This window comes from Thalassophryne amazonica, chromosome 15 (assembly GCF_902500255.1).
Source record: "Thalassophryne amazonica chromosome 15, fThaAma1.1, whole genome shotgun sequence".
Lineage (NCBI taxonomy): Eukaryota > Metazoa > Chordata > Actinopteri > Batrachoidiformes > Batrachoididae > Thalassophryne > Thalassophryne amazonica.
In genome coordinates, this window is record NC_047117.1 from 63696777 (window position 1) to 63716003 (window position 19227).

The 19227-nt window shown below is 40.3% G+C and overlaps 1 protein-coding gene and 1 long non-coding RNA gene across 5 annotated transcripts in view; one reads left to right on the forward strand and one right to left on the reverse strand.

Moving 5' to 3' along the window:
- The window catches only part of sept9b (septin 9b), a 201661-nt gene that overhangs the window by 175016 nt on the left and 7418 nt on the right, over positions 1 to 19227 (forward strand). For all 4 annotated transcript variants that reach the window (XM_034187387.1, XM_034187386.1, XM_034187388.1 and 1 more), the window contains 3 exons: positions 4655 to 4772; positions 11718 to 11813; positions 15853 to 15949. In XM_034187387.1, coding sequence (XP_034043278.1) covers positions 4655 to 4772; positions 11718 to 11813; positions 15853 to 15949 — 311 coding nt within the window. The remainder of the gene's footprint in view (positions 1 to 4654; positions 4773 to 11717; positions 11814 to 15852; positions 15950 to 19227) is intronic.
- On the reverse strand, positions 12155 to 18852 carry LOC117525527. Its single transcript, XR_004565081.1, has 3 exons — positions 18837 to 18852; positions 17217 to 17231; positions 12155 to 12310 (listed from the first exon to the last, which is right to left on the reverse strand). It is a non-coding gene; the product is annotated as an uncharacterized LOC117525527 (long non-coding RNA).

The following is a 19227-nucleotide window of genomic DNA, read 5'->3' on the forward strand; positions in this document are numbered from 1 at the left end:
GTCATTTGGGTCCATGTTTTGCTTGATATATTATTAGTTGAATATAGTATTTAAAAAAATCTATTTTATTATCAATTATATGAAAATAAAATTCTTATGAAACAGGTTGTTCTCAAGGTCAACACTAAGTCACTTCGGAAAAGTGGCCAATCCAATGGCGAGAATTTGTACTTCCGTGACTGGCCGCTCAGTGATAACACACTTGGGCTGTATGCTGTTTCATTGAAATCAGTCAGTGTTTTACTGTCTCTAACTTGCTTGTAACGGCCAGCTTGACAGCCATCATTGCCTGGAATGATGAGATTTATACACCAAGCTGACCTAAAATGAACCATTGTACATTAAATAGACTTTATTGATGAGTCTGACCCGTTTGAAAAGTGTAACCAAATTACATGTATTTGTATCGAGTTCGGCAATGTTTTCACTGAGAAACTCTGCCGTTCGATGTTAAATGTTTGGATGCCTGGGCTTGAGAATTGGAAGAGAGTTAGACAAAATTAAACAGAACATTTACAATATTTGAAACACAGTACTCCACCTCCTGAACAGTTTATTTAAACTTGAACTCACAGCAAATATAAGGTTTTATTCAGGTTATATACTTACTGAAAGGTTGTACAAATAGTGGGAAATTTGTTTGTGTTAGCAAAAAAACGGATTTTAGCTAATGTCTCCTTAGTGTTGTGAAGTTAAACTCAGTCGCAAGGAACACTGACAGCATGCATTTCAGAGTAAAAGTATTTGGTGGGATGCTGGCATTAAACATTTTATTGTGAAATGGTGTGAGCAACATGAACTATCTGATGTTGTTTAACTTTTCTACCAGTAACATCAGTGAGCCACACCATCTTGGAAGTACGAAAGTTACGACGTTAAACAAAATAAAGGTTTTGAAAATTAATTACCAAAGTTTTCAGAATAAAGGATGCACATCATCGGCTGAAACAGATCTGACAAATATAGAGATATGACATGCTTACACACACACACACACACATATATATATGGTATTGACAAATGTATGATAATAAGCAGTTTAGACTGTTGTCAGTGTGAGAAAAGTGTTGTAATGGTCTGTGTCTGTGGTTGTGTGCATGCCTGACTGTGTCAGCTCATTGGCCTGTCCCTTGGGGCTACTGTGTTTCTCTTTCCTCTGTTGTTCTATGGAACATATGTCCCCCATCGTTTCATCCTCATGGTGATGAGTCAGTCTGGAGATATGGCTTCTAGGCTTCTCCCCAGTTTCTTCTTGTGTGTAGGAACCCTGCCGACCAGGCCAGTCCAAATTAGAGAGCAGAGCAGATGGCATGATGGGAACTGGAGGCATAGCTGAAACCGGGGAATAACCAAACAACACCTTCCGGTGCCGAAAAATGAAACTAACATGAAAGTGTAAAATCTAGCAGTTCACTCCCGTAGACCCCAATGTTAAAATATCCAACTTTAGAGTAGAAATAAGCAGGTTTACAGCTTGGTATAGAGTGGTTTTGGTCATGACAGCATTTTTTTTCTTTTTTTTACTCAGTTTAAGCTATTTTAAGACAGAGTTATGAATAGTTACAGATGTGATTGTTTTGAGTGACAGCTAGTGTGTTATGGGGTTGAGGGCCCCCGTAACAGAGGCTGCTAACTGCTGTTTACTGGACTCGCTGGACTGGTAAACGGTTTGTCTTTTGAGCATTTTATTTCAAATATGAGACAATATAGCTTGTTGTGCAGTTATTTTTATTTATTTTTTTTACTAAAAAATGATCTAAAACAGTGGTGTCCAAAGTATTCCAGAAAGGGCAGAAAGGGTGCAGGTTTTTGTTGCAGCCACTGGCTCAAGCAGGTGATTTCACTGATTAATATCACTTTTAGCGGGTGGGATGAGTTCATCAGTGAAATCACGTGCTGGAGTCAGTGGTTGCAAGGAAAACCTGCAACCTCTTGGCCCTTTCTGGAATGTCTTTGGACATCACTGACCTAAAAAAGTTAGTGCACCAGTATTTCTGTAGAGTGAAATTTTAGTATTATTTAACTTAGGCTAGTTCCATCTTAGCACTGATTGTCAGATAGCCTGGCAACACTAATTCCACTGATGGTGCAGCAGTTACTAAGGCGTTATGGCAGTTATACATGTTAATACCCAAACCAAAGCCTTTCTTTATGAAAACCACCCCTCGGTCCAGAAAAATATCCGTTATTCAAACACCTGAAGCAAAGTTTGCATTTGCCTTGCTTGTTTATTAACCACAAGATTTGGACTGAAACTATTCAAAGGCATGTGAAAACAAACAAAGGGTTTCAGTTTATATTTGACTGATCTTAAAGATGCGACTCTTTCCACTTCCTTGGGAAGTGTGTTCTCATTTGACACATTCTAAAAATTGTATGCTTCTTCACTGTGTTGACCTGTGACTCTGGCTCCATTTAAAAGGTTGGTTCCCACAGATTTATTACACCTAATTGGTCTGTACTCTTTAAACATATCTGATGTATAGTTCAGCCCCGAGTCAGTGATTTCCGAACAAACAGCAGCACTTAAAATTCTATTCTGTGGTTAACTGAAAGCCCAAATGCAGATGTTTTTATTTATTTATTTTTTAGAGGATCGATGTGCTATTTTCCCCTAATGATATATTATATATATATAATATATTGAGATACAGACAGTTCACAGAAGACATTTTCCATTGATACCAATCAAAATTAGAAACAGTCCAGCAGGTAACAATATTCATCATGTCCATGACTAAATATACTAGTATATTTAGATTTTGTTGTGATTTGGCACTTTATAAGCCGATTAAGTTGAAATTGAATGGAAATTGAACATTTTATTGAGTCTTAAAGTAAATAAATATGAAACTGGTCACTGGATCCTTTGGACATAATAAAGTCAACATGGTCCTTATAATTTACGGACTGTAGGTTGACATGAAAACCACCGAAAAGTTGCGTTTACCGCGGGGACACCTTCGGCACTATTCGGGATTATTCAAGATTTTTTTTTTTACCCATGTCGAACGATGCGTAAAAAAATTTGACCAATACACCTGCATCAGTCCGGGCCTGGGGTATAGAGGTTTCTCTTACCGTGCCCCTGCTCTGTGGAACGATCTGCCTGCGGCAGTTGGACTCGGTGGAGACTTTTAAAACAAGATTAAAGACCAACTTTTTTAGATTGTCTTATCCTTAATATATTTTGTTTTTATGTCTGGCTTGTATTTTCCTTGTATTCTTTTATGTTTTTACTTTTTATTGTGCCTTTTTTTATTTGAATTCATTTTCTTCTGCTGTGAGTTTGTGTTGTGTGAAGCGCCTTGAGGTGACTGTCGTGAAAAGGTGCTATAGAAATTAATAAAATTGAATTGAATTGAACTGAGAACCCCAGAAATGTAATTTAGCAAAGAATCTGGATTTTATGTACTTAGTGAAGGTGGTTGTTGTTGTTTGTTTGTTTTTGTAACTCCTTATCCCAGTCTCCAAAGACTAGAGGAAAGTTATCATGAAGCTGGAAGTGGTGTTGCAGAAATCTTTCCCAGGAGCCTGGAGATGTGATTATATACTCTGGAGAGAAGGGGAATGAAGTTCAATAGGGGACAAGACTGAGTAAATATAAAGACAGGAGATGGAGCTGGTGAAGGCAGAGTTAGAAGTCATACGGTTTTCATTGGGAATGCTGACATGAACAAGATTGGGAATAAACATATCAGAGGCACACTGCAGTTATAGCAGTTTAGCTCCTGAGAGGTGAGATTGAGATGGTTTGGACATGTACAGAGGAGGGTCCCAGGGTATGTAGGGACAATGATGCTGAAGATGGAACCATCAGGCAGGAGGAGATGATAGAGGCCAATGAGCAGGTTTATGGTGGTTGGTGTGACCGAGGAAGACAGAGAGGACAGGGTGAGACAGAGATGGCGGATCTGCTGTGGCAACCCCTAATGGGTCAAAAATCAAGTTTCTTATATGTGAAATTGGGTGTAAATGGGTTAACGTCTGATTTATTTGTGTGACTGTAACTCACCTCTTCCACACTTACTCATAATGCAAGATGATATGTTGTTCCATCACGTGGACTAACATTCATAACCTACCACTGTTTATACTGGCCTGTTTATAATGTTAGTGTGCTGTGCAATGTGATTGACATTTGACAAAAACTGAAATGGATTAATTGGTCCATGTAGGCAGGAAGGACAGTGGCACCCCACCCCTTTTGGAGACATGACAGGAAAGCGTTTGGGGGAAAAATATTGAAGAGGTCATTATAGTGTTTTAACCATGATGTTGGCCTGAATGTGAACAATTCAGGATTGCCCTCTAGTGGGTATCCTGACTCATGACTAGTACCTGAGGAAATAAGACACACAGGGTGGGCCAATAAAATGTTACCACTTTTTGATCGTATTGAAGTTTTTGAAATGAGAAGTTATTCGAAAATGTTATTTACAGACTTGTAACAGAAGCATCAAATTAACATTTGATAACAAAGGTTTCCCACTTTATCTCGTTTTCCGCACAGTTCAATTATTGATGACTTGTTCAATTCACGCTCCTTTAATATATATATATATATATATAGATAGATAGATATATATATATATATATTTTTTTTTTTTTTTAAAGCTGAAATCTTCTTTTTGTGGTCTCTGATCTTTTCCAGTCTCAGACCTCTGGATGTGGAGTTCATGATGCGTCTCAGTAAAGTGGTCAACATCGTTCCTGTCATCGCCAAGGCTGACACACTCACCCTGGAGGAGAGGGAAAGCTTCAAACAGACGGTGAGAAGACAGCGTGCCTGTGGTTGAGCGTGAGCGCCCCCTGTTGAACTGCTAGCTGTGTCTGAAAGCAAAGCAATGCTTGCAAATAAATCGATGACACATCAGGGAGACGGAGCTGTTGTCGCTCGAGAAGCACCACCAGGCAGCATAAATAAATGTCGTGGGAAAACCCACATTCTGTCCCTCCCTGGGAAATGTTGTATCATTTTTATAACTGTGACACCTAAAAATGTCCTGCTCCATCCAGATGGTAGCATTTAAGAACTATTTATTTGAATGGAAAAGTGTTTTTTTTTTTTTTTGAAGAACCTCTGCCTGGTGCCAAACCAGGACTCTAACCATTCATTACCAGTGAAACACTGCGTGGCAGCATGTGTTCAGAGACGCCTGCAGGCATGATCTCCCTGAAGTCACATGACCAGAATATATGAGCTAAAAAAAGCCTTTCATCTCAAAATCAATGTGCGGTAGTGTTCAGAATAATAGTAGTCCTATGTGACTAAAAAGATTCATCCAGGTTTTGAGTATATTTCTTATTGTTACATGGGAAACAAGGTACCAGTAGATTCTCACAAATCCAACAAGACCAAGCATTCATGATATGCACACTCTTAATGCTATGAAATTGGGCTATTAGTAAAAAAAAAAGTAGAAAAGGGGGTGTTCACAGTAATAGTAGCATCTGCTGTTGACGCTACAAACTCAAATCTATTATGTTCAAACTGCTTTTTTAGCAATCCTGTGAATCACTAAACTAGTATTTAGTTGTATAACTACAGTTTTTCATGATTTCTTCACATCTGCGAGGCTTTAATTTTGTTGGTTTGGAACCAAGATTTTGCTGGTTTACTAGTGTGCTTGGGGTCATTGTCTTGTTGAAACACCCATTTCAAGGGCATGTCCGCTTCAACATCCTTGCCTTGCCTTCAGCAAGGAAACATGACCTCTTCAAGTATTTTGACATATCCAAACTGATCCATGATACCTGGTATGTGATATATAGGCCCAACACCATAGTAGGAGAAACATGCCCATATCATGATGCTTGCACCGCCATGCTTCACTGTCTTCACTGTGAACTGTGGCTTGAATTCAGAGTTTGGGGGTCGTCTCACAAACTGTCTGCGGCCCTTGGACCCAAAAAGAACAATTTTACTCTCATCAGTCCACAAAATATTCCTCCATTTCTCTTTTGGCCAGTTGATGTGTTCTTTGGCAAATTGTAACCTCTTCTGCACATGTCTTTTATTTAACAGAGGTACTTTGCGGGGGATTCTTGCAAATAAATTAGCTTCACACAGGCGTCTTCTAACTGTCACAGCACTTACAGGTAACTCCAGACTGTCTTTGATCATGCTGGAGCTGATCAATGGGTGAGCCTTTGCCATTCTGGTTATTCTTCTATCCATTTTGATGGTTGTTTTCCGTTTTCTTCCATGCGTCTGTGGTTTTTGTGTCCATTTTAAAGCATTGGAGATCATTGTAGATGAACAGCCTATAATTCTTTGCACCTGCGTATAAGTTTTCCCCTCTCCAATCAACTTTTTAATCAAACTACGCTGTTCTTCTGAACAATGTCTTGAACGTCCCATTTTCCTCAGACTTTCAAAGAGAAAAGCATGTTCAACAGGTGCTGGCTTCATCCTTAAATAGGGGACACCTGATTCACACCTGTTTGTTCCACAAAATTGACGAACTCACTGACTGAATGCCACACTACTATTATTGTGAACACCCCCTTTTCTACTTTTTTTTTTTTTTACTAATAGCCCAATTTCATAGTTTTAAGAGTGTGCATATCATGAATGCTTGGTCTTGTTGGATTTGTGAGAATCTACTGAATCTACTGGTACCTTGTTTCCCATGTAACAATAAGAAATATACTCAAAACCTGGATTAATCTTTTTAGTCACATAGCACTACTATTATTCTGAACACTACTGTACATTTCTACAAACAAGCCAACTTATTTCCTTTATATGATACTTTTGTCATTTTCAAAGCTACTATATCGACAGTTACATAGATGTTACATATTACAATTATATACACTCAACAAAAATATAAACGCAACACTTTTGGTTTTGCTCCCATTTTGTATGAGATGGACTCAAAGATCTAAAACTTTTTCCACATACACAATATCACCATTTCTCTCAAATATTGTTCACAAACCAGTCTAAATCTGTGATAGTGAGCACTTCTCCTTTGCTGAGATAATCCATCCCATCTCACAGGTGTGCCATACCAAGATGCTGATTAGACACCATGATTAGTGCACAGGTGTGCCTTAGACTGCCCACAATAAAAGGCCACTCTGAAAGGTGCAGTTTTATCACACAGCACAATGCCACAGATGTCGCAAGATTTGAGGGAGCGTGCAATTGGCATGCTGACAGCAGGAATGTCAACCAGAGTTGTTGCTTGTGTATTGAATGTTCATGTCTCTACCATAAGCCATCTCCAAAGTCGTTTCAGAGAATTTGGCAGTACATCCAACCAGCCTCACAACCGCAGACCACGTGTAACCACACCAGCCCAGGACCTCCACATCCAGCATGTTCACCTCCAAGATCGTCTGAGACCAGCCACTCGGACAGCTGCTGAAACAATCGGTTTGCATAACCAAAGAATTTCTGCACAAACTGTCAGAAACCGTCTCAGGGAAGCTCATCTGCATGCTCGTTGTCCTCATCGGGGTCTCGACCTGACTCCAGTTCGTCGTCGTAACCGACTTGAGTGGGCAAATGCTCACATTCGCTGGTGTTTGGCACGTTGGAGAGGTGTTCTCTTCACGGATGATGCGAAGGAGATGTGTTGCACTGCATGAGGCAAATGGTGGTCACACCAGATACTGACTGGTATCCCCCCCAATAAAACAAAACTGCACCTTTCAGAGTGGCCTTTTATTGTGGGCAGTCTAAGGCACACCTGTGCACTAATCATGGTGTCTAATCAGCATCTTGGTATGGCACACCTGTGAAGTGGGATGGATTATCTCAGCAAAGGAGAAGTGCTCACTATCACAGATTTCGACTGGTTTGTGAACAATATTTGAGGGAAATGGTGATATTGTGTATGTGGAAAAAGTTTTAGATCTTTGAGTTCATCTCATACAAAATGGGAGCAAAACCAAAAGTGTTGCATTTATATTTTTGTTGAGTATATGTTTGAAAACTCTTACTTGATGTTCACCAAAGTGCATACGAGGTCTGTTAGAAAAGTATCCGACCTTTTTATTTTTTTCAAAAACCATATGGATTTGAATCACGTGTGATTGCATCAGCCAAGCTTGAACCTTCGTGCGCATGCGTGAGTTTTTTCACGCCTGTCGGTTGCGTCATTCGCCTGTGAGCAGGCTTTGTGTCGTCGTTTTTTTATTGCGAATAAATGTCTGAACGATTTGGAGCTTTGCTGCATGAATTTTTTTCCAGAAACTGTGAGAGACCTCCAGGTGGACACCGTCGGAAAATTAATATGGCTTTCAGGGACAATTTTATGGGGATTACACAGATTAAGGAGTGATCCAGACGGTTTAAAGACCGCCCACAACTGCTGAGAGCTCGCCACGCTCCGAGCGCCGATCGACAGGCTCAAACCCCGCTGAAAAAACCAGATCATTTCCAACGTGAAGGCTTTGTTGATCCGGGACGTCGTCTGACTTTCACAAAAAGGCAGAAGGCGTGGATATCAGCACTTTTTCGGCACATTCCACTGTTACAGGAGTTTTTTCATGGAAAGAAAAGTGGAGGGACGCGCCACGGAGCCGTTCATAACGCGGCACAAAACCACCTCCGTGTTGGTCTCACAGGATGGCTTTCAGGTCAGACGACATACCGGATCAAGACAGCATCCAGTTTAGAAATGAACGGCACATTCCACTGTTACAGGAGTTTTTGTCATGGAAAGAGGAGTGGACTTTGCAAAAATTGATGCAGCAAAAATTGATGCAGCAAAGCTCCAAATCGTTCAGACATTTATTCGCAATAAAAAAAACGACGAGAGGGGTGGACCAGTGCTCACACAAAGCCTGCTCACAGGCGAATGACGCAACCGACAGGGGTGAAAAAACTCACGCATGCGCACGAAGGTTCAAGCTTGGCTGATGCAATCACACGTGATTCAAATCCATATGGTTTTTGAAAAAAATAAAAAGGTCGGATACTTTTCTAACAGACCTCGTATAATGACTTGGATTGAATAATTAATTTGAATCTGGTGAAGAAAAATGCTTGTTTTCATATGTTATTTCTATTTCCTTTTCTTCAACGAAGTCAAAGTACATAATGAAGAGGAAGAAACCATGTGCTGCACCAGACTGTCATATTTACATTTGAAAGATAGATTTCACAAAAATTCAAGAAAATGACATTTTGGAACAATTTCGAATGACTTTATTCGCCCACTAGCTGAAGGTACATGGGCTAAATATCTTTAATATTGTTTCTTCCACTGTACTGGAAATGTGTGTATGTGTGGTTAAGTTTAAGGATGTCCCAAACTAGTTTAAAAGCAAACAAACTGTCAACTATTACACATTAATTTGAGGTCGTATTCAATTTCAATTTAATTCAATTTATTTCATTTATATAGCACCAAATCACAACAAAGTTGCCACAAGTAAGGTCTAACCTTACCAACCCGAGAGCAAACACACAGGCGACATTGGTAAGGATAAACTCCCTCTGATGATTTGAGGAAGAAACCTCAAGCAGACCAGACTCAAAGGGGTGACCCACTGCTTGGGCCATGCTCCGGACACAATTGACAGTACGAATATACAGGAAATTTTGGGAGTCCATGCTGGTGCACAGGATGGGAGGCCTGCAGAAGAAGGCGCCCACTCCCATCTCTGGATGGAGCCGCACCTCAAACAGAGAGGGAAAAAAAAGAATCACGTGGAAGAAAGACAACAAATATAGTATAATGTGTCAAGATTAAGCAACAAGAAAAACAGAAAAAATACTAAGGTGAACACCAGCCACTAGCCCTAAACTTCACTAAAAGACCCAGACTTTAGATAAAGCTGAGGCCGAGGTATGTCACCTTTCCATTGGTTACATGACCTTTGACTTTGGGTGACCTTGAAAGGTTAAAGTCAGGGTCTTATGTGTTTCATTCAAACGCTTTGGAGCCATTGTGGATTAAATATGGTAAAACAGAACTGGTCAAATGTCAAGACCCCGCAGAACCTCATGTCCTGGTGTCACTGAGTCACAAAGAATTAACTGGTATGACGCGTCAAACATTCACAGGTCTCCGTGTCCCTCTTTGTTGTTAAAGGTTTGGAACGAGGAACTGATCAGCAGCAGAGAGAGTCTGCATTCTCCAATCACTTTGGTTCATACAAGTATTACAAACACAGGGCTAAAAATCTGCATCCTCACTTTTAAGCTTCCTGCTACAGAAAATGCTCTTCTGCGCTTCTGTTGACAAATCCTCAGTGGACAAACTGCTGCCTTCCTTCTCCTCCACATCTCTCTCTGGCTGTGGAGTTTTCTTCCAGCGTGATCCACGGTAGAAAGGTGGATGGGCGTGTTGACTGCTGCCGGTTTCAGACCGCAGTCTCTGGATCCGCCTGCTTGCCGCTGGGCTTGTAGCTGGATTGTTTTGGTTGGCCGCACGTGCTTTGTACAATCCTTAGATTATATACTCAAAGGTCTTCCAGACAGACATTTGTTTTTCCCTTCACCAATTTAACATGCAAACAGAGTAAGTGGGCAATTTTATTAAATGCCTCTGAGTGTCTTTGTCTCCGTGACCAGCAGTTGATGGCATTTTTTTTTTTTTTTTTTTTTTTTAGAATTTCACTTGGTTTTTTGTTCTATAATGTATCCCTGAGAAGATTCCAACGGTAAACAGTGAAAGGTTTGATGAAGCACCAAGTGGAAACTGTTGGAGTAATGGAAGAGCTGAAGGCTGCTTCATTAAAGAGACGCCTGTCTGCATGGCTTCAGTCATTATAAAGTCATTTTAGAGAGCAATGCGCCTTTAAAACATATTTAAATTATGTCTGCCTGTATTTTTTTATTTTTTTTTGAAGAGTGGTTAACCGCAATGCAAACTCCTGTGTGGTGAGTTGATTAACAATCATTTAATGTCCTCACCAGCCAATGTAAAGTAATCAAATGTTTGTGTAAGTCCTCTGTAAGGTCAGAAGACATTCTTTTCAGAACTGGGGTTTTTTGTTGGGTTTTTTTTTGTGTGTGTGTTATGGTGCTGAGATGGATGACGCCAGAGTCCAGGCCTGACTGACTGTTCAAGTTCATTAGAAAATATCCCAGTGAAATTACTGGGATTCTCCTGAAGCATTATAGCATAGCAGCGCACACTTTGCTTTACTTTTTACCCTCTACCCTTTCTGGGGTGCCGCTAGTCTTTCAGATGTTGATCCCCTGCTTCCTAAATCACCTAAAGAGCCTATGAATGTGCTGATTTCTGTTGCTGCAGACAGTTGAGTTAAATGGGACGCAACTGGTGACAATCCCTAAATGCATGTTGAGTAGGCATGTGGAGATTAATCAATACGAATCGGTATCTAGATACAAACGTGCGCGATGCAAGTGTATCGATTGATAGGTGAATTTGTGATGCATTGCTTGCTGCGTGCTTGCATCGATTTTTGACTCACTTTAAGTCACTCATTGAGAGTGATGTCTTACTGTTTACTGTATTGTTTAAGGTATTGTAGGTTGTCCTACAGACCTGTAGGATCCAAGATTTTGTGTAGATATTCGACACTTGTTGTTCAAATGGCTTTATTTGGACAGTTGTGTAGGTCAAACAGATATTGCTGCATTCATGTGACTGAATGTTCAATGTTCCACGCGTGCACAGTCCCCCTCTATGTTTTGATTAATCTCATATGTGTGTATGAAAGGATGAATCTGACATTTGATGTCACAGTTTATTATATTTTGTGGGGCTGTGATGGTTGTTGTGTAGATTAGAGAAGAGCTGCGAGCCAATGGGATCGACGTTTACCCCCAGAAAGAGTTTGATGAGGATGCAGAGGACAGGATGATCAACGACAAAATCAGGGTGAGTTCATCTCAAGTTCACATTTCAGCTTTCTCTGTTGCACCCAGGAAATGTCCAAAAATATGGAGCATAAGTGGGGAAAAAATAGTCTTGCAAATCTTTGATGCACTGACGCCAACAAATGTCATGAGAAATTGAAAAGAAAAAAATCTTAATTGACACATTCTTGAATTAGTAATTTGTGTGCACTGTCCTATTAATTCAGTGTTGCCAACTCCTCAGGAAGAAAAGTAGCAATTGACTGTCCTAAAAGTCACTAAATGATGACATCATCTCATTTGCATATTATTTCCATAGTATGATATTGTAGCAGATGCTGTGTTGTTAAAACATTTTGTGGGAGAGACCATTGAATACATTATCAACCTTTTAATATTGTTGGTAAATTCCATATTCATAACTGAAGAGTATTGAAAAGAATTTACACGGACGTCTGGCTGAATTTGAACAATATATAAGCAGTATTAAGCTTATAGAGTCTCCCAAATGTCATAAAACTGTCACGCTTTGTAAAGAATGTTTTTTAAAGAGAATTAATGTTGAAGAATCTATTTACTTTTGTTATTGTACATATTATTTTTTTCTATCTCTTTCTATTTAGAATGATAATACTGTGAATGTTATTGTGGCCTTGTTTGTTGAAATTAATGTATTTGTTGGAAGTTTTGGGGAAAAAACATGGGAAAGACAAAAAAAGTGAGTAAAAACACTTAAATTATATTTAGAACTACAAATAAACTTGATTCTTGGTTTGTTTATTTATTTTTCCATTAAAATTGGCCATCATTCTCAAAATTAAATAACTTCTTAAGGCCGGTATCACAGACCGAATGGTTCCCCCCTAGAAATCGGTCCACCCTGCCTTCACTGCGCATGCATAATTAGCCGCAGTTCACTGATTAACACCTCGTTTCTGCTTAAAACTGCACTCCATTCATCATTTATTTCAGCGACAGATATCTGAAGCTTTTGTACAACAATCATTTCCACATAAATTCAGCATTATTTCAACATTAAAGACTGAGGAAGCGATCAGAGCGCCGCGGCTACACAAGTTGCTAGCTGATGCGTTCACTGCATGTCGGTCATTTCAAAGCCTCACAGAGTATTGCCTCGTTTCTGCTTACAACAGCTTCATTTTTGCTTAAAACTGACTTTAGAATGATTTACGAGGTTTTACCTTGTCATCTGATGGTTAATAATCCCATTAATCCATTTGATCGCTTTGGGTCTCAGAGCTCTGAAATGACGCATGCGCAGTGGAGGCAGGGCGGACCAATTTTTAGGGGCAGGCCGTTCGGTCTGCGACAGTGGGGCTTCTCAAAGTCTGGAGACTAATTAGTTACAGTGCAGCAAGCGAGGTCACTGGTCAGTAGGCTGAGTGACTCTGAGTGAAGTTTCCCATTTAACGCGAGAACAGCCGCAGAGACATCGCACATGCTTGTTTCAGTGGGACTTTGAACGTGCAGGATTGTAGCCATCCCTCCGCTCAGTGCTTTGCAGCGGAAGTGGGGGACCCGCTGCCGCTCGGTGAGAACAGAGAATAGATCAATACGTGTTTTCACTTTTGAGTCGCCAAGCACCAGAAAAGTCTCCAGTGACACCAGGAAAAAAAAGCTAGATTTGTCGCTAGTCGCTTTTGAGAAAATAAGTCGTTGAGGGTTTGGAAAGTCACCAGATCTAGCGAGAAAGTCTCCCAAGTTGGCAACACTGTATTAATTTAAATATACTCAACAAAAATATAAATGCAACACTTTTGGTTTTGCTCCCATTTTGTATGAGATGAACTCAAAGATCTAAAACTTTTTCCACATACACAATATCACCATTTCCCTCAAATATTGTTCACAAACCAGTCGAAATCTGTGATAGTGAGCACTTCTCCTTTGCTGAGATAATCCATCCCACCTCACAGGTGTGCCATATCAAGATGCTGATTAGACACCATGATTAGTGCACAGGTGTGCCTTAGACTGCCCACAATAAAAGGCCACTCTGAAAGGTGCAGTTTTATCACACAGCACAATGCCACAGATGTCGCAAGATTTGAGGGAGCGTGCAGTTGGCATGCTGACAGCAGGAATGTCAACCAGAGCTGTTGCTCGTGTATTGAATGTTCATGTCTCTACCATAAGCCGTCTCCAAAGTCGTTTCAGAGAATTTGGCAGTACATCCAACCAGCCTCACAACCGCAGACCACGTGTAACCACACCAGCCCAGGACCTCCACATCCAGCATGTTCACCTCCAAGATCGTCTGAGACCAGCCACTCGGACAGCTGCTGAAACAATCGGTTTGCATAACCAAAGAATTTCTGCACAAACTGTCAGAAACGTCTCAGGGAAGCTCATCTCCATGCTCGTCGTCCTCATCGGGGTCTCGACCTGACTCCAGTTCGTCGTCGTAACCGACTTGAGTGGGCAAATGCTCACATTCGCTGGCATTTGGCACGTTGGAGAGGTGTTCTCTTCACAGATGATGCGAAGGAGATGTGTTGCACTGCATGAGGCAAATGGTGGTCACACCAGATACTGACTGGTATCCCCCCCCCAATAAAACAAAACTGCACCTTTCAGAGTGGCCTTTTATTGTGGGCAGTCTAAGGCACACCTGTGCACTAATCATGGTGTCTAATCAGCATCTTGGTATGGCACACCTGTGAGGTGGGATGGATTATCTCAACAAAGGAGAAGTGCTCACTATCACAGATTTCGACTGGTTTGTGAACAATATTTGAGGGAAATGGTGATATTGTGTATGTGGAAAAAGTTTTAGATCTTTGAGTTCATCTCATACAAAATGGGAGCAAAACCAAAAGTGTTGCGTTTATATTTTTGTTGAGTATAGGAATGTTGGAATAGTGGTAGATGTCTAAGGCAAATGTCAAATAAACCTTTTGTTTGAATGTGATTTATGGAGCCTTGTTGCTTATCAACTCCTGATCTGACTCTTATATTTGCAATATTACAGTTGCACAGAGCAGCATGCAAGCAGACTAGTCAATCCAATGTATTTGCTTGACAGTTGAACAGGTCTGCAGTCAATACAGGAAAAATATCTTCAATCCAAGCTACGCCTTTGTTTTTATTTATTTATTTATTTACAAATAACAAGGTAAACAGATTTTTACCAGTGTATATAGCTCTTATCAATTCCACTTAAGGCACTTTTCCACCAGATGGTGCCGGCTCAGCTCTGCTCACTTCTGGTACTTGATGTTTCCTTTTCCCTGTGGATTGTAGTACCCCTAACCAAGGGGTCACCACCCTTGTTCCTGGAGGGTACCTGCCCTGCATGTTTTCTAACTCTCCCTGTTCCCTAACTCTATCAGGTGTGTTCAGCCAATCAACAGCTGGAAGACACCACTTTGAAGAAAAAAAAAAAACAGGTGTGACTTGAGTAGGTTGACGTGGAAAACATGCAGGGCAGGGGCTCTCCAGGAACAGGGTTGGTGGCCCCTGCCCTAACCCATCATAGCTACATTATATAAAACTGTCATTAAGTCATCTTCGATGCGGTACACAAAAGAGCAATGCACACACTAATCAGTGAATAGCCTTTGTGTTATAGTACAGTGCCACTGGCTTAATGATATTTTAAAAATTGCTTGTTTGTTCAGAATGTTTTCGTGTCCGGTCTTGCACAGTGGCATCACAGTGATAGTGAGGAATCTCTCAACCATTCATTGCCTGCATTTTTTTCATGACACCTCTGATGTCTGTTTTCTTGGGACCGTGATAGAGGTGATACTGAAAACGGGACGAGGTACCAGATACTAGGTACCTGGCATTACCAATGGAAAACCACAAAAGGCGGGAAGAGTAAATTTGAGCAGTTATCATGCAACACCAAAACACCATATTACCATTTATAAAAGTTTCTTAAAAATTTTTTTTCAGAACAAAAAGTATAATTTAAGTGTGTGTGTGTGTGTGTGTGTGTGTGTGTGTGTGTGTGTGTGTGTGTGTGTGTGTGTGTGTGTGTGTGTGTGTGTGTGTGTGTGTGTGTGTGTGTGTGTGTGTGTGTGTACATACAATAGGAGATGATCCCTTTTGCTGTGGTGGGGAGTGACCAGGAGTACCAGGTGAATGGGAAGAGGATTCTGGGAAGGAAAACAAAGTGGGGCACCATTGAAGGTGATGCACGCATATTCATTTTGTACCACACACCTACACAAAGGCAAAGCTGGTTCCTTCTACAGAACATACAACAGAAAATGAACCACTCGCCAGCATACATCATGTTTCTTCATCATTGAGAGCAGGGACGGGTCAGCAGTTTGCAGGTTTCCATGTCTTGCCAAGGCTGTATAGTATGCGGGTCATTATGTTGCCGTGCTTGTCTCAGTGTGTGGAGTAGCTATGGGCCTATTACCCGCTTCCAAATATACTGCACTTTGAAAATGCTATGGTTCCAAAAACCGCAAAAATTTCCTGTTCTACAGTATGAGCTCTGTAGACAAACCTCACATCATTCCACAAGATTGATTACTGAGATTTGCATCACTAAAATCTGTGAATTCTGACCAAAGGAGTGTGGGAATATTTTGATTATCCAAAACAAACCAAAAAAAGCCACCCACAGCTTAGAGGAGGAAAGCCACCAAATGTGCAAAACACGTTTTTGAATATGGACAGTAGGAGGTGAGAAAATGTTGAATTCAAGGCAAAGTTATTTTCAAGTTAACATCATCAAGAGCTCTGTAGGGAGATGTCCTGTTCAGAAAATTAAAAACTATAGCCTTAATAACAAGACTGATAACGCAAGCTAACATCACTGGATACTTTTTTTTTTTTTTGGTTCATTAATCACTGGTCAGAATTCAGAGTGGAATACCAGGGAGCCAGAAGCCTATTTAAAAAAAAGATGTGGTTTTCAAGTACGAGAGACGTCTGAATTGCTGCTAGAACATTATTTGTAGGCAAATAACTTTTTAAAAAGTGCAACAATTAAAGAACATACTGCTTCGTGGTCTTTTGCTTTTAATTCCAACAAACATCATTGATTAGTTTTGAGTCCATGTAACCATCAATAAATAAATAAAACAGTGGTTTTCATGTAAGTTCCAAACTGTGGATATGCGATGAGAGAGATCATGATTAAACACTGAGAAGCCCTGTTATGAGTGTGTAGACGTGCACATCAGCCCAGTGCCTTTACATTGTTTTATTACACAAAATTCTCTTATTTGTGATGGTCAGAAGCAACTGAGACTTGTAAAAAAAACAGCTTCATCTGAAAAATGTTCTGGTGAGCAGATCTGTGGTCAGGATTGTAGCTTCAGAATCCACACAGCTGGTTGTTTGAAATTAAAATTTCTGTTTGCACACACCTCTCAGCATCTGTAACCATTAGTAGAAGACCTAGCTGAGACATGTATGCACATCATTTAGGAGAGGATACCTCAACTGTTCTATGCTAACACAACCCCAATGAACAACTTGGGATATGTGCCAAAATCTCTATCTGTGATGAACAGCCCGAAAATGACCACGCCCTTTTTTGTCCCGAGTGTTACTTCAAATACGGCTGAATTTTCTAAACTGCAGCAGCTATAGATTTTTCAAGGTACTCAATGTGTCCAGAATGACTAGTACATTTTTGGGAGGGTCATAGAAAACTATAAAATTTTCTATTTTAATATTTTAAGAAAAAATGACTCTCTTCACCCAAAGCGTTCAGAGGGATTAATGAAATTATTAACTATCAGATGACAAAGTAAAACCTCTTAAATCATTCTAAAGTCAGTTTTAAGCAGAAACGAGGCGATAATTGCTGGTTGGTGTTTGGTGAGTTTCAGCCCTTGGTGTGGGTGTTCAGGCTGATGGGAGACCAGCTTGGTCCGCTACAGGTGTATTCTGTTTGCGGAATGTCTGTGGCACTGCATTCACACCCTCCACTCGCCTCCACGCTCTGCACTCGTGCCAGATGTTGAGCCATTGCTCCTCGTTAATGGCTCATTTACCACAGGCAATGGGCTGTTCTGTCTGAACGCGAGGAAATTATCCCATGATCCACAAAGAAAAAATAAAATAATGTTAAAATTACTCCATTTTGCCTCCGTGTGATGTGACACCACACGCACGTGTGTGTGTGTGTGTGTGTCTGCGCGCACACCATACTCCTCCAATATTACACGTTCCACCTTTTTTTGGGGGGGGGGGGAGCATTTCCGGTTTATATTTGTGTATGTTATTGTTACGTATTAATTAGAAGTTAAAAAACAGTGTGGAGAGTGAAAGGCTGTTTAGCTCAGTGTCACACATTGTGGCTAAAAACAGAAACAGGCTCACAGCTGATAACACAGAGAAGCTTCTTTTCATTAAAATGAATCTGTCCCTCACATTTTCAAAAAAAGTTGGTGATGGACAGTTTCAGTTCTGTTCTTGGTGTTGTATATTTTGTAGTGCTGTAGTACACATGTTACATTTCAGTGAAATGTCTGGCAGTGTCATGTTTAAGAAACACACAGTAAATGTTAAAGGACAATTTGTTATAGTCAAAAAGTGATGTTACATGATTTAAATGTTTGTAAATAAAAACAAAGCTAATGATATTGGTAACAGTTACAGTCAAAAAGTAAGGAACAACTGATGAATAAAACATGTTTTCAAAGTTATCATAAAACTGTAATGGTATCATGAAGTATTCGTATCGGTACTCGGTATTGACGGGTACCAAAATGTATGTACTTGTACTCAGTCTGGAAAAAAACGTGGTATCAGTGCATCCCTGTACAGTATCGTTCTATTTGATGTGGATGCCCAAAGCCACACACACATGTCAGTTTACGCACAATTTACAACAGTTTATGACAAGTTTACTCAGTGGCACGCACGCAGGGATCGAATTTGTGCAAGTATCAAGGTGCCTTAACAGCTCTCTCCTCCATGCAAAGGGAAGTGAATTTCTTGGTGGTGGTTTTCAAAGCTCAATGTAAACAGATATCTTTTTTTCTCTCTCCTTGACATAATCTGTAATTCAAGCATGTTAGCTGCACTGGAGTCAGCAGCAGCTTGTCACAGGGAGTTTTTTTTTAAAAGCGTTTCCCTTTGAGAGGGGGCACCGTATTAAATTGCTCTGAAGTGGAGGAGTGTGTTATTTTGGCTAAAGGAAATTACAACAGATGTCCTGTTACTGAATACCCTTCACTGGGCTTCTTAGTAATGCTGCCATCTTGTGGTGTATTGTGGAACAGAAGAAATCTTTTCAGAAAGAAATGCAAATGAACTAACATTATATACTAAGAGTAACTAATAAAATGTCCAAAGCTATAGGAACTAGAGTTTTAAAAGTGTGTGTATGTTTGAGGGGGTAGGTAAAACGTATGTGACAGTTGTTTGGCACACTTTGATGACTTTATAGTTAATAATCATTTTTACAGACAGTTTTCTTTAGATACTTCAGGGGATGG